At 44.2% G+C, this 12,113-nt stretch overlaps 1 protein-coding gene across 2 annotated transcripts in view; it reads right to left on the bottom strand.

The window, feature by feature from the left end:
- H6PD (hexose-6-phosphate dehydrogenase/glucose 1-dehydrogenase) overlaps window positions 1-11,341 on the bottom strand; it is a 14,082-nt gene extending 2,741 nt beyond the window's left edge. The window contains exons 1-6 of one of the 2 annotated variants that reach the window (XM_042478881.1): window positions 11,244-11,341; window positions 7,687-7,773; window positions 6,336-6,619; window positions 5,851-6,196; window positions 3,018-3,135; window positions 177-446 (exon numbers count right to left, since the gene is read on the bottom strand). In XM_042478881.1, coding sequence (XP_042334815.1) covers window positions 177-446; window positions 3,018-3,135; window positions 5,851-6,196; window positions 6,336-6,619 — 1,018 coding nt within the window. In that variant the 5' untranslated portion in view covers window positions 7,687-7,773; window positions 11,244-11,341. Of the gene's footprint in view, window positions 1-176; window positions 447-3,017; window positions 3,136-5,850; window positions 6,197-6,335; window positions 6,620-7,686; window positions 8,322-11,243 lie in introns of those variants that run through there. The other variant, XM_042478880.1, reaches the window with a different exon arrangement.
- Between the last annotated feature and the right edge of the window lie 772 nt (window positions 11,342-12,113).

Raw genomic sequence — 12,113 nt, forward strand, 5'->3', positions numbered from 1 at the left:
TCTGTAGTGTAGATGAGCCCTCAGTTGGTAGCCATTGAAGCAAGTTGAGGATAAAGCAGAGAAAGCAGCAGGAGGAGAGAGAAACCGGGACATTTTCAAAGCAGGTGGAAAAGTGGGATGGCAGAGGATTAATTGGTTGTGCACCTCCAAACTGGGAAAGTTGGAAGGTATCTTACCTGCAAAGGTGGGGGTCCTGCTAAAATAGTCTTGCCCCTTTTGGAGTTCCTCCCTCACATGGCTGTTGTACGCTTCGTACTGGCCAAGTACGGCACTGTTTTTCTCCAGGTCCTGGAGGGAGGCAAAAGTTTGAAGCTTGCTCCGTAGGACATCCTCCGAGTTGCTCACATTGGCTGGCAGCTCCATGGTGAGAAACATCAGGACCTCGGTGAGGTGGTTCTGGAGGACGTCACGGATCGCCCCATATTCTTCGTAGAAGCTGGTGCGATCTGCGTACGGATTGTGGGGAACGGAAGAGAAGAAAATGGAAGTGAGAAACCCAGTTACTGAGATAAACCAGGGAGATGGCAAAGGGTTCAGGGAGATATTGATCCCATTATGCCCATGGCAGAATGCACTTTATTTATGAGCAATGGTGTGTGGTCAGCCAATGTGATGCAGTGGTTTGTGTGTTGGATCAGGGCTCTGGAAGAATAGGTTCGAATCCCTTTTTCAGTCATGGAAACCTACTGGAGTCCCCACCCCAAACACAGAAAGGAGCCTTTTAAATATTTAGTTATATGCTTATTTATTAGACAGCAGTTTCCCACTCCTCCTGCACTATTTAATGTTATATTTCTGGTGACTTCTGACCTCTTCCAATGTTAAGGATTGGGTTTTTGGGTCTCTGGAGCCAGTGTCGCTTAGTGGTTTGTGTCTTGGTTTATGATGCTGGAGAGCAGGGTTCGATTCCCAGCTTGGCCATGAAACCCACTGGGTGACTGATGTTCAAGTCACACTCTCTCAGCCCCAAGGGAAGAATCAGCAGAAAACAGATGCACCATAGTTGCCCACCTCTGTTTTAAGAGGCAAAAAGTTGACTTTAATGGGATAGTTCGAAGGGAGGAAAGAGAGGGATATATTGTGGTTGCATTTCTTGTGTTTTATCCACTTCCTTGCAAGGCTGAACCTCCTTGGAAAGCAGTTTACAACAAAATAAATATCACAATAAGAACAACAACAACAAGATGTGCCCCTAGCCATGGACACAGCTTTTCAATTGGAGACAAAAACTGCCATTGCAGCCTCTCCATTGCAAACAATGTCCTTTTTCTCTGAACACCGGGGTACATTCAGGGCTCCCCAAAACACCTCTGAAAAAGTACAAACCCTTCAGTGGAAGAGTGGAAAATAAATTCATGAAAAGAAGGTTTTAAAAATTAAGAAAATCAGTATCAGTTTCCAGAGAGAGAAAGGTCTTACGACCGGTCGCTTGCTGCAGTACCCTTCATCCTAACAGGAAAGGTGAACTCTTGCTATCCAAAACTCCTATTGTCATATATAACGCTATATATATGTATGTATGTATGCATGCATGTATGCACACACTTCATGCCATATTATAAATCTTAGTTGATAAGCTTCCTGGGGGGCCCAAAATTTTGGAAGGTATGTACAGAGGGAAAAGAAAAGAGGCAATTCCTCTCCGCAAATTTCCCTTCCAAGAGCTCTCTGCAGAGGCACTCTCTTCCTGCCTTGCAAAAAAAAACTTTGCAAGGAGGAAAGTCTGGCGAATTCATGGCTGGAGCATTAATATAATCAATGCCGCACACTCTTTGGCACAGAGGTCAGCGATTTGGGGGCGAGTGGGAAGAGTCAATAAATGCCAGTTGTCGGGAGTTGGCAAGGAGAGAAGAACAGAAGCAGGGCACACGATCTTTGGTTTTTCTGATCCAAGCTGTCACCTTTTCTCCCCCAGGAAAGGAGAAACGAAACTGTCTGGCCAAGAAAAATCAGGGTCGTAATTATTACTATTATTATTATTATTATTATTATTATTATTATTATTATTATTATTATTGGTCACTTTTTAATAAAGCAATAGCTAACTGGCATTGTTTGTAGAGGGATGCATCCCAGAAGCCGCAGCAAGAGTACCCAGTTGTCATGCCCTGGACTGATGCAGGCGGCAGGTGCAACCAGAGCTGCAGAAGAAATGCAGCAAGGACTGCAGTAGCATGAAGCATGAAGTCGTGTCCTTGAGTTTGCATCACGGCGAGGCCCCAGATTTGCTTTCCTCCATCCATATAACAGTTCGGGATATACAGTTTTCCCATGGCATGTTGCACTTTTGATTTATGTGTTTGCTAGCAGCACTACAATATGGTTATTTAAATTTGTGTTTGCATATGTGTTTGCATTTGTGGGTCACTGAAGACACGATGCACTATATGCTGCATTGTAAGATATATATATATATATATATATATATAATCTCCAAAAGATACGTTTCGGAAGAGAAATTTAGAACTTATAGCTAACTAAAATGATCTGGAGAAAAATCACTTGTTATCTAACACAGCAAATGTTATGTTTAATACTGCCAGATTCGTGGTGAAAGCATAGATTAGATTTCGAGGATAATTGCCTGCGCGGGTATCTGCGATATATTTATATTAATTTGAAGATTTATACCAATTTGAATTTGTTCAGATTAGGTTTGCCATTGCCGTCCTCTGAGGCTGAGAGAGTGTGACTTGCCCAAGGTCACACAGTGGGTTTCATGGCCGAGCGGGGAATCGAACCCAGATCCTCAGAGCCGTAATCCAAGTCTGAATTGAGCTGAATAAAGCTCTCCCAGAATAATGTTTTCTAAAGCTACATCTGCCTTGGAGGGCAGTATGGGTTTGGACTAGGTTGCCTTTGAGGGTCCCCTTCCAACTCTACGTTTCTACATTTCTACATGTTCCCAAACTCTGCCTTGTATGCTCAGCCATTCCACATCTATTAGGGTCTGCTTCTCACCCTGGTTTCCTAACCAATTCCTCCACCACCAGCATTCAAACCCAGACCCCACGTACTTTTCACGTCCACCGTTTCCTTCAAGACAATTTCCACTCTTTCCACATGGTGTCTGTTCCAGATCGGGTCCAAATGTTTTCGGTTCTGGTCCCGGAAGGGTAAGATGTGGGCCACAGCCTTTTTTTGGTTGGAAGGAAGACAGGGAAGAAAAGAGAAGAGAGGGAAAACAAATCAAAACTCACACTTCTCACATTTGTAGCAACCACAACCACCGAGGTTGCACAAAACCCATTTGCACAAGACTCCACAAGCCAGAGGCGATAACTAAGGCTGCATCTACACTGGTGACGTAATGCAATTTCATACCGCTTTAACTGCCACGGTTCAGTGCTATGGAATTCTGGGATTTGTGAAATATTTAGCCTTCTCTGCCAGAGCGCTCCAGTGCGGAAAATTTAGGATTCTCAGCAAGTCCCCTGGCAGTAAAAATATAATAAAAACCCAATGAAAGACCACTTTATTGCCCTTCCACGAAACAACATTTTAAAACAAAGATCAGCATGTTCATTTTTGTTTTTATTCCTTATATAAATATTTCAAAAAGGGTTTTCTTTCCCCCAATAAGACAAAGCAGTTCAAGGGAAGGAAACAAAAAAGAAGAGACAAAAAACACATTTCAATAAGTGTACTGGGCAATCTATCCAAAGCTCTTATTGAAATTAGTTTTATAGGAACACTTGTAAAGATTAGAATCGCCATAAATACTTAGGAAATGGCTTTTACTGAGGATCTTTAAGACGCAACAATTCAAAGAAATTCAAATGCCAATGGAGGCTGTAATATGCTTGTGCAAAATATACTTTACCTTCCCTCCCATCAGGGTTGAGGGTTCAGGATCACCCCTGGCCCTGAAGTTTCAGAGCCAAACCATGAGACCTAGGAATGGCCCCATAATCCTTAAGGGTTCTGTATTAAACATGCTCACAGTTTGTCGTTCAAACACACACAGAAACATAGAGAATCGCAAATGCTTGAATCCGTGGATGAAAAATCTGTGGATAAGGAGGGCCAACTGTGTATCCCGCCTTTCTCCCACAATAGGATTCAAGGCTGTCTGTAGTATCTTGCACCAAAAGTGTTGGCGCCAACATGCACCAAAAGTGTTGCACCATCTTGCACCAACCCTGCACTCCTCTCCTCGTTTGTGTCACCTTTGCTGACGGGTTCCTCTTGCAAAACTGCCGGCTTTGCATCCACAACCCAAAAAATAATAAAAGGAAGGGAACGGCGAGGAGAGCCAAAACGTACAAGGATATTGTGTGTGTGTGTGTGTGTGCGCGTTTTCCCCCCAACATTTTTATCAAATTAAAAAACCCCGTTTAGCACTTGGCAGACACCCGGTTGGCGAGAGCGAACGGCAAGGAGGGGAAAAAGAATTGCTGCTTGCTCAGCGAAACCAGAGCTTCTGACCTTGGCAAGGGAGATCAGGGGGATAAAACATTGCTGTTGTGTGTCCAGGTGTGTGTGTTTCCTTCGCTCCTTGTCCCTTGCACACACAAGCAATGGGTCAGCACATCGGAAGGTGAGGGGCTGCGGGGGATCCAATAAAATAACTGTCTTTTCAGCGACTGGGAAATAAGGTCTTATTTTATTCCCTCTGTAAAAGATGCAGCTCCTTCCTTGGAAAAGGCAAGGGACTCCCAAAGTCAGGGAACCTGGAATTGGGACCCCAATAAAACGGGCTTATGGGGATTATTCCCCCCCAAAAAATAATTTTGCAACAAGACTCCTATGTGACTGAGCCCCCTTGGGAATGATCAGTCCAAAGTGTCACACGCTAAGAAACATTAAAGGAGTGATAAACTGCAGATGCACTGCAGAAATAATCCACGTTGACCCCACTTTAAACTGCCATGGCTCAATGCTAAGGAATTAGGAGCACTGTTGGGGCACCAGAGCTCTCTGACAGGGAAGGCTAAATATCTCACAGAACTATAGTTCCCATGATTCCAGCGCATGGAGCTATGGCAGTTAAAGTGGTGGCAAACTGGGTTATTTCTGCAGTGTGGATGCAACCCTGATTGTTGAGCTCTCCCCAGGTATAATAAAAGATGTCTGCAAACCTATCCCAGGCAGACTTCCTTGGAAAAGCTGCACCGAATACACAGAGGTAGCTTCTAAGTATGCATTGTGCTTGGAACGGTCCTGATATGTAAGGATGTTTGAGCGACAAAACTAAAATTGCCGACCCCCTGAAAGGTGGTAAAGCTTGCTGCCACACTACAGAATTAATGAGGTTTAACACTGCTTTAACTTCTATGGCTCTCTTATGGAATCTGGGGGTTTGTAGGTTGTTGTTCTCTGGCAGAGAAGGCTGAATGTCTCATCAAACTACAAGTCCCAGTATTCCATAGCACTGAGCCATACTAAAGCAATGCCAAGGGGCATTAATTCTGCAGTGTGGATGCAGCCAAAGTTCCTGTTTGTCGTTGTTAACTGAATAATAAATATATCTCTCTTTGTCTGTATTGGGTCCCCCCCCCCTTGTGAAACAAGGTCTTCACCAAGTGTCCAGGGATGCCAACATTTAATGCCAACCTTGTCACCAAAGCCACTGACCTTGTTTGCATCCCCCGGCCAGGCTTGGCTGCAATTTTCAGATGATACCAAATGGGTACAGTCAGCCCTCCATAGCGACAGATATTTTTATCCACAGATACAAGTATCCACGGCTTGAAAATATATATTACAGACACCATTTTACTATGCTACTGTGTTTATTGGGGCTTGAGCATCCACAGATTTTGGTACCCACAAGGGGTCCTGGTGCCAGATTCCAGAAGGTACCCAAGGCCCACTGTACTGAGTTCAAATTCTGACCAAGGCACTCACCTGCTTGCCAAGGTAGTGATCGACCCTGTACATCTCCTCCTCCTGGAAGAAGGTCTTCAACTCGTCGGCCAGCTGTTGCGCAGAATGGAGATCGTGGCCAAAAGGCTTCTCTAGGACCACGCGCAGCCAAGCCCCGGATGGTGGTCTGCAGCTGCTGTTAATATGGCGGGCAATCTCCGCGTAGGCAAACGGTGGCACCGAGAAGTAGAAAATCCGGCCAGCTTCTTCCAAGCCCTCCTGAACAAGCAGGGTTTGAATCTCCTGGTTGAGGGTGGCATAGTCCTCTTCCGTTTTGAGCTGGCGGTAGTCCGTCAGGCGGAGGAACTGGTCCTTCATCACGGCACACCTAGAATCATAGTTGGAAGAGACCCTGAAAAGTCATCCAATCCAATCCCCTTCTGCCATGCGGGAATACACAGTCAAAGCACCCCAAGAGATGTCCATTCAGCCTCTGTTCCAAAACCTCCAAAGAAGGAGACCACTACCTGTTGGGAAGGACGTCCAAGGGGCATGCCAGGTCCTTCAAATGGTCATACATCAGCTTCCGGCCTCGTTCGAGTTCGGCTTGGGCCCCGCCATGGAAGGTGAAGGTGTGCCCGTTGCTGACCTCGTCCAGGTAAAGCTGGAAGAGGCCTTGCCACAAATATTTCTTGGCTAGGTCTCCCGTGGCACCCAGCAAGACCACGGAGATGTGGCCACGAGATTCCTGGGCCATGGAGGGAACGATTCCCAGGAAGAAAAGCACGCCGACGGTCGCTCTTGGGAGCATCTTGGAAATGGAGGACACCGAAAGGAAGCCGAGGGAGAAGAGGAAACATATAAAACAATGAAAGGAGATTTATGCACACCAGTATGAACTATCGAACCCAATCATTTTTCAAGATGGGAGAGGGGAGACTTTATAATTTATTGCCATAATTCTCAATCCCAATTGGCTTTATTTTTTGGTAGTGGAGGAAAGACTTTGTAGTTTATTGCCTGAATTCTTAATCCCACATTAGTAAAGTAACTTCTTGCTTAACCATACTGTTTCTTTTTACATTGGGCCCTTGATATCCACTGGAGTTTAGTTCCAGGGCCCCCTGTGGATACCATTAAGTCCCATTAAATACAACGGCGGAGTAAAATGGTGTCCTTTATATCAAATGGCAAAATCAAGGTTTGCTCTTTGAACATATATACTGTCAGCTCTCCTTATCCATGGGTTTTTTATCCATGGATTCAAGCATCCAGGGCTTGAAAATATTCAGAAAAGGCATGAATTCCAAATAGCGAACTTTGATTTTCCATTTTATATAGGAGACGCCGTTTTGGTATGCCATTTGATTAAATGGGACTTGAGCATCCATGGATTTTGTTATCCACGGGGGATCCTGGAACAAAACCCCAGCAGATAACAAGGACCCACTGTGTATATGCATATATATGTGTCTGTGTGTGTGTATATATGTGTAGATATATATATATTATCCACGGATGCTTGAATCCGTGGATAAAAAATCTGCAGATATGGAGAGGTGATAGATATACAAGTGTCCCACCTTCAAAAGGTCTAAATCTCATGTTCTTGCTGTCCAATTTATGACAAAATACACTGCTTTTGGAGCACTTTGAGCCATCCAAGGAGCCAAAGGAAATTCGCACCCATCCCTACGTGGCACAACTAGGTGAGGAGACGGAGGAACACAAGATCCCTCAGCCGCTCTGCTCTCGCCCGCATCCTTCAAAGGGAACGGAGAGGAGCAAACAGCCAAGGGCTTTACAAGCTGCTGCCAGTTGGAAAAAACCCCAATTGATTATTATTAGTCTTTGTGAATCATGCAAGACAAGGCTCACCTCTTTGAAAGGATGGAGGGGAGATCTAGTGCAGGGAATAATCCTTTCTTGTCGGGCCGCCGCTCCTTGTTCCGAAGAGAAAAGAAACTGCAAGATATGCACACATGCACACATGGGTTGAGCGGCTAAGCAAACAGAAACGCTACCCAGAGAGATAAGCCGTTTTCAACATTTCCTGGTAAGAGCTGGAGCGTTCCTCTCCCAGTGGGAAAAACAGATATTTGGCAATCCGATCACTGGGTTTTCTTGGCACGTTTCATTAGAACGGCTTGGCTATGGCCATCCTCTGAGGCTGAGAGAGTGTCACTTGCGCAAGCTCATCCAGTGCGTTTACAATGCCATGCCAGCATTTGAACCCTGGTTTGCAGAGTCACAATGCTTAAACCACTATGCCACAAAGGCATTGAAAACCTTACTCGAACTGCAACCACGAAATATCTGGGCACACAAAGATCATGTGCGGACGTCGCCGGCATCTCATCAGGACATTGAGAAATTAATCCTTTTGGACCACAATGCAAAGAATGCACATAATGGCCTGTGGGGATTCTGGGAGTTGCAGTGCAGGAAAAGATAACCTTTCCATGCTCTGACTTTGATGGATCAACTTGCCAGGAAAACAGATATTTAGAGGACAGAGGACAGTGTGTGTGTATATATGTATGTCCAGTTGCTGTCACACTGCCAAATTAATGCAGTTTGACACCCTTTTAACTGCCTTGGCTCCATCCTATGGAATCCTGGGATTTGTAGTTTGTTGAGGCACCAGAGCTCTCTGAAAGAGAAGGCTAAATATTTATTTAGAGTATTTATACCTTGCCCTTCAGTCAGAATAGTTTACAGATTACTAATATTAATAATAATATCTCACAAAATTGGTGTGGTTTGATGCCTCTTTAACTGCCACGGCTTTGTCCTTTGAAATCCAGGGATTTGTAGTTTGTTGCTGCACCAAAGCTCTTCTAAGGCTAACTTCCATAACTTCATCCTATGGAATCTGGGCATTTGTAGTTTATTGCTGCACCAAAGCTCTCCGGTGGAGAAGGCTAAATACCTCCGCAAACTACAAACCCCAGAATTTCATAGCACTGAGCCATGGCAATTAAAGTGGTGTCAAACCGCATTAATACTACAGTGCAGATGCAGCATCAGCATATATAAAAAACATCTGAAATTTCATCCGAACCAGAGCAGGATCCACACAGCTTCCTAGAGCAGTTTTAGTTCAGCGTAATTGTAATTCAGTAGAAAAACCAGTTGCACAATGCTCTCCGGTTGCACAATATTTGTCTAGCTTTCTCCCCTTCTATGGCGGTAAATAGCAGGCATTCCCATAAATGAAGCCATATTGGGGGCGGGCAGAGCGATGGGGAGGCTGGTTGCCGAACTACTCACACATCAGATAGACTAAAGCAAACAAGGAAGCAGTTGAAGCAGAAATCAACCGGCAGCCAAGCAGGATGGAAGAATTCCCCAGTAAAAGAGGCCATTGGTGGCAACTATTGATAACAACCATCTTGTTATCTCTGATCAGCGAGGTGATCAATGATCAAGCATAAGAGCAGAAGACGCAGTGCTCAGAAACAGAACAGAAAGCTCCTACTCTCATTCTTCTTCTGCTCTTATCTCCAATCATTGATCACCTCACTGATCAGAAATAAAAGAATCTGATCACCTTACCAATCACAGAGAAGAGAGTCTGATAGTTGATCAGAGACAAGGGAATGTGAGCACGTCTCCAATCAGAGATATGAGAATCTGATAAGTGATCAGAGATAAGAGAATCTGATCACCTCACCAATTAGAGATAAAAGAATCTGATCACCTCACCAATCAGAGATCACCTCACCGATCAGAGATAAAAGAATCCAATAACTTTACTGATTATAGATAAGACAATATGATCACTTTTGTGATCATAGATAAGAGAATCTGTGCTCTTCATTGATCAGAGGTATTAGAATCTGTTCGCTTCACTGATCAGAGTTAAGGGAATCTGATCACTTTATTGATCAGAGTTAAGAGAATATGATCACCTAATTAATCAGAGATAAAAGAATCTGATCACCTCACCGATCAGAGACAAGAGAACATTTACATCTTTTTAGACAGAAGATGTGCTATATAAGAAGGCTTACTCCTGAGCAGACATGCCTAGAATTAAAATATGCTCGCTGCTCTGGTGCCACAGCCAACTACAATTCCCAGAATGCCATAGTGTTGAGACACGGTCATTAAAGTGATGTCAAACTGGATTATTTCTGCAATGCAGATTCAGCCTTCTTCTTAATCTAGACATACTGTATTTCTTAATCTGTATAATTATGATGACTTTTTCCTTAGCACCCTTTTTGTATTCTTCTACATCGTGAGCCACTCTGGCTCCTGTACTGGAAAAGCGGGAGGGATATAAATTAACCACAACTGAAATATAAACAGAGTGTTGGCCCAGAGAGGCCTCTGATCTGATCCAGTAAGACTTGTTCTCTGTAGGTTCTTCTAAGTGCCCTGGCAAGATCAGCGGCAATTTCGGGTAATGGCAAAAAGGGAAACCAGGCTGTCAGCATCTCTCAGTCTGGCCGATCTGCAAGGCTTGCAAAAAACGTACCCACCGCCATCACAAGGTGAGTCGGAGTCCCGTCACACTACACAACCACAGCATCACAATCGCACTTCACCTGCCATGACTGCATTCTCTGTCATCGCAAGGTTTACAGCTTAAATACCCTAACGGCACCAGTTTCTGGATGCTAAGCCTTGGATAGCACTTGGAGGGGAGACCCTTAACGAATACGGAATCATTGGGGAATACCTGGCCATAGAGAATCATTGGGGAACACTTGCCCATAGGGAATCATTGGGGAATACATGCCCATAGGGAGATCATTGGGGAATACGTGCCCAAGGGAACATTGGGGAAACACATGTCCATAGGGAATCATTGGGGAACACATGTCCATAGGGAACACTTGGGGGAACACTTGTCCATAGGGAATCATGGGGAATACAGCCATAGGAATCATGGGGAACACATGTCTAGGGAATCAGGGGGAACACTGTCCATAGGAATCATTGGGGAACACAATGTCCATAGGATCATTGGGGAATACATGCCCATAGGGAAACACTGTGGAACACTTGTCCATAGGGAATCATTGGGGAATACATGCCCATAGGGAATCATTGAGGAACACATGTCCATAGGGAATCATTGGGGAACACTTGCCCATAGGTAATCATTGGGAACACTTGCTCATAGGGAATCATTGGGGAATACATGCCCATAGGTAATCATTGGGGAGCACTTGCTCATAGGGAATCGTTGGGGAAAATGCCAAGGCAACATGATTTGGGATCTTATTAGGGTCTGCATTTATTTTGCTAATTGACCCCCAAATCCCAAATGGGACCTGTAGCTGGGACAGTTTGAGACCATAGCTCTACAATGCTCCAGGGTGGGTGGGCCTTTGCTTTGCAAAAAGGGGGGTCCCCAAACTCTGCTTTGCCCTTGCCCCCCTTTTTGTTGCAGCCAGGTCCCCCCTTTGCATTGCACTCACCTCCCTCCCTCTGGAGGCCCAGGAGAATTTCCGGGGGGGCGGCGACGTCAACCGGACACTGGTCTCTCTCTTTCTGCGTCGGAGGTCGGCAGGGCAGAAACCAAACCAAGCCCCGCCTCCTCCCCATGACTGGCAGGTCGGGAGAGGCGAAAATATTACGGTTCACGTTCCAGGAGCGCAGAGGAGGCGGAGCGGGAGGGAGGAAAAGAGAAAGAACACTGTTATTATCTAGATACTTTATTTATAATGGCTGGACTTGTAGCATACAAATATATATATACAGTGTAAACATCATAGTATTTTGCAATGGGAGAAACAAATAAGCATGCATTAATAACAGGGGGGGGAAAGGAACCACTCAAGAAAAAAGGATGCATTTATAGAATACAACTGTATATAAAGTATAAATATAATAGTTGTTTGCAATGGGAAAAATAACTAAGCATACATTAATAACATAAAATAGAAACCACTAAAGAAAAGAGTATTAATAATGGTTTATAGAAACAACTGTCTATACAGTGTAAGCATAGCAGTGTTTTTGCAATGGGGAAATAAATAAGTGTACATTAATTGCATAAAGAAAAGGAACCACTAAAGAAAAGAGTATTTATAATGGCTGTACCTATAGAAAATAGCTGCATATACAGTGTAAATATAATAGCTTTTTGCAATGAGAGAAACAAATAAGTGTATATTAATAACAGAAAAAAAGGAACCACCAAAGATAGCCTTTTGGCTGAAGAGCAAATCATCATCATCATCATCATCATCATCATCATCATCATCATCATCATCATTTATAATGGCTGCACTTATAGACTACAACTGTATATATACAGTGCAAACCTAACAGTGTTTTGCAATGGG

Source organism: Sceloporus undulatus, chromosome 7, assembly GCF_019175285.1.
Source record: "Sceloporus undulatus isolate JIND9_A2432 ecotype Alabama chromosome 7, SceUnd_v1.1, whole genome shotgun sequence".
In the NCBI taxonomy this organism is placed as follows: domain Eukaryota; kingdom Metazoa; phylum Chordata; class Lepidosauria; order Squamata; family Phrynosomatidae; genus Sceloporus; species Sceloporus undulatus.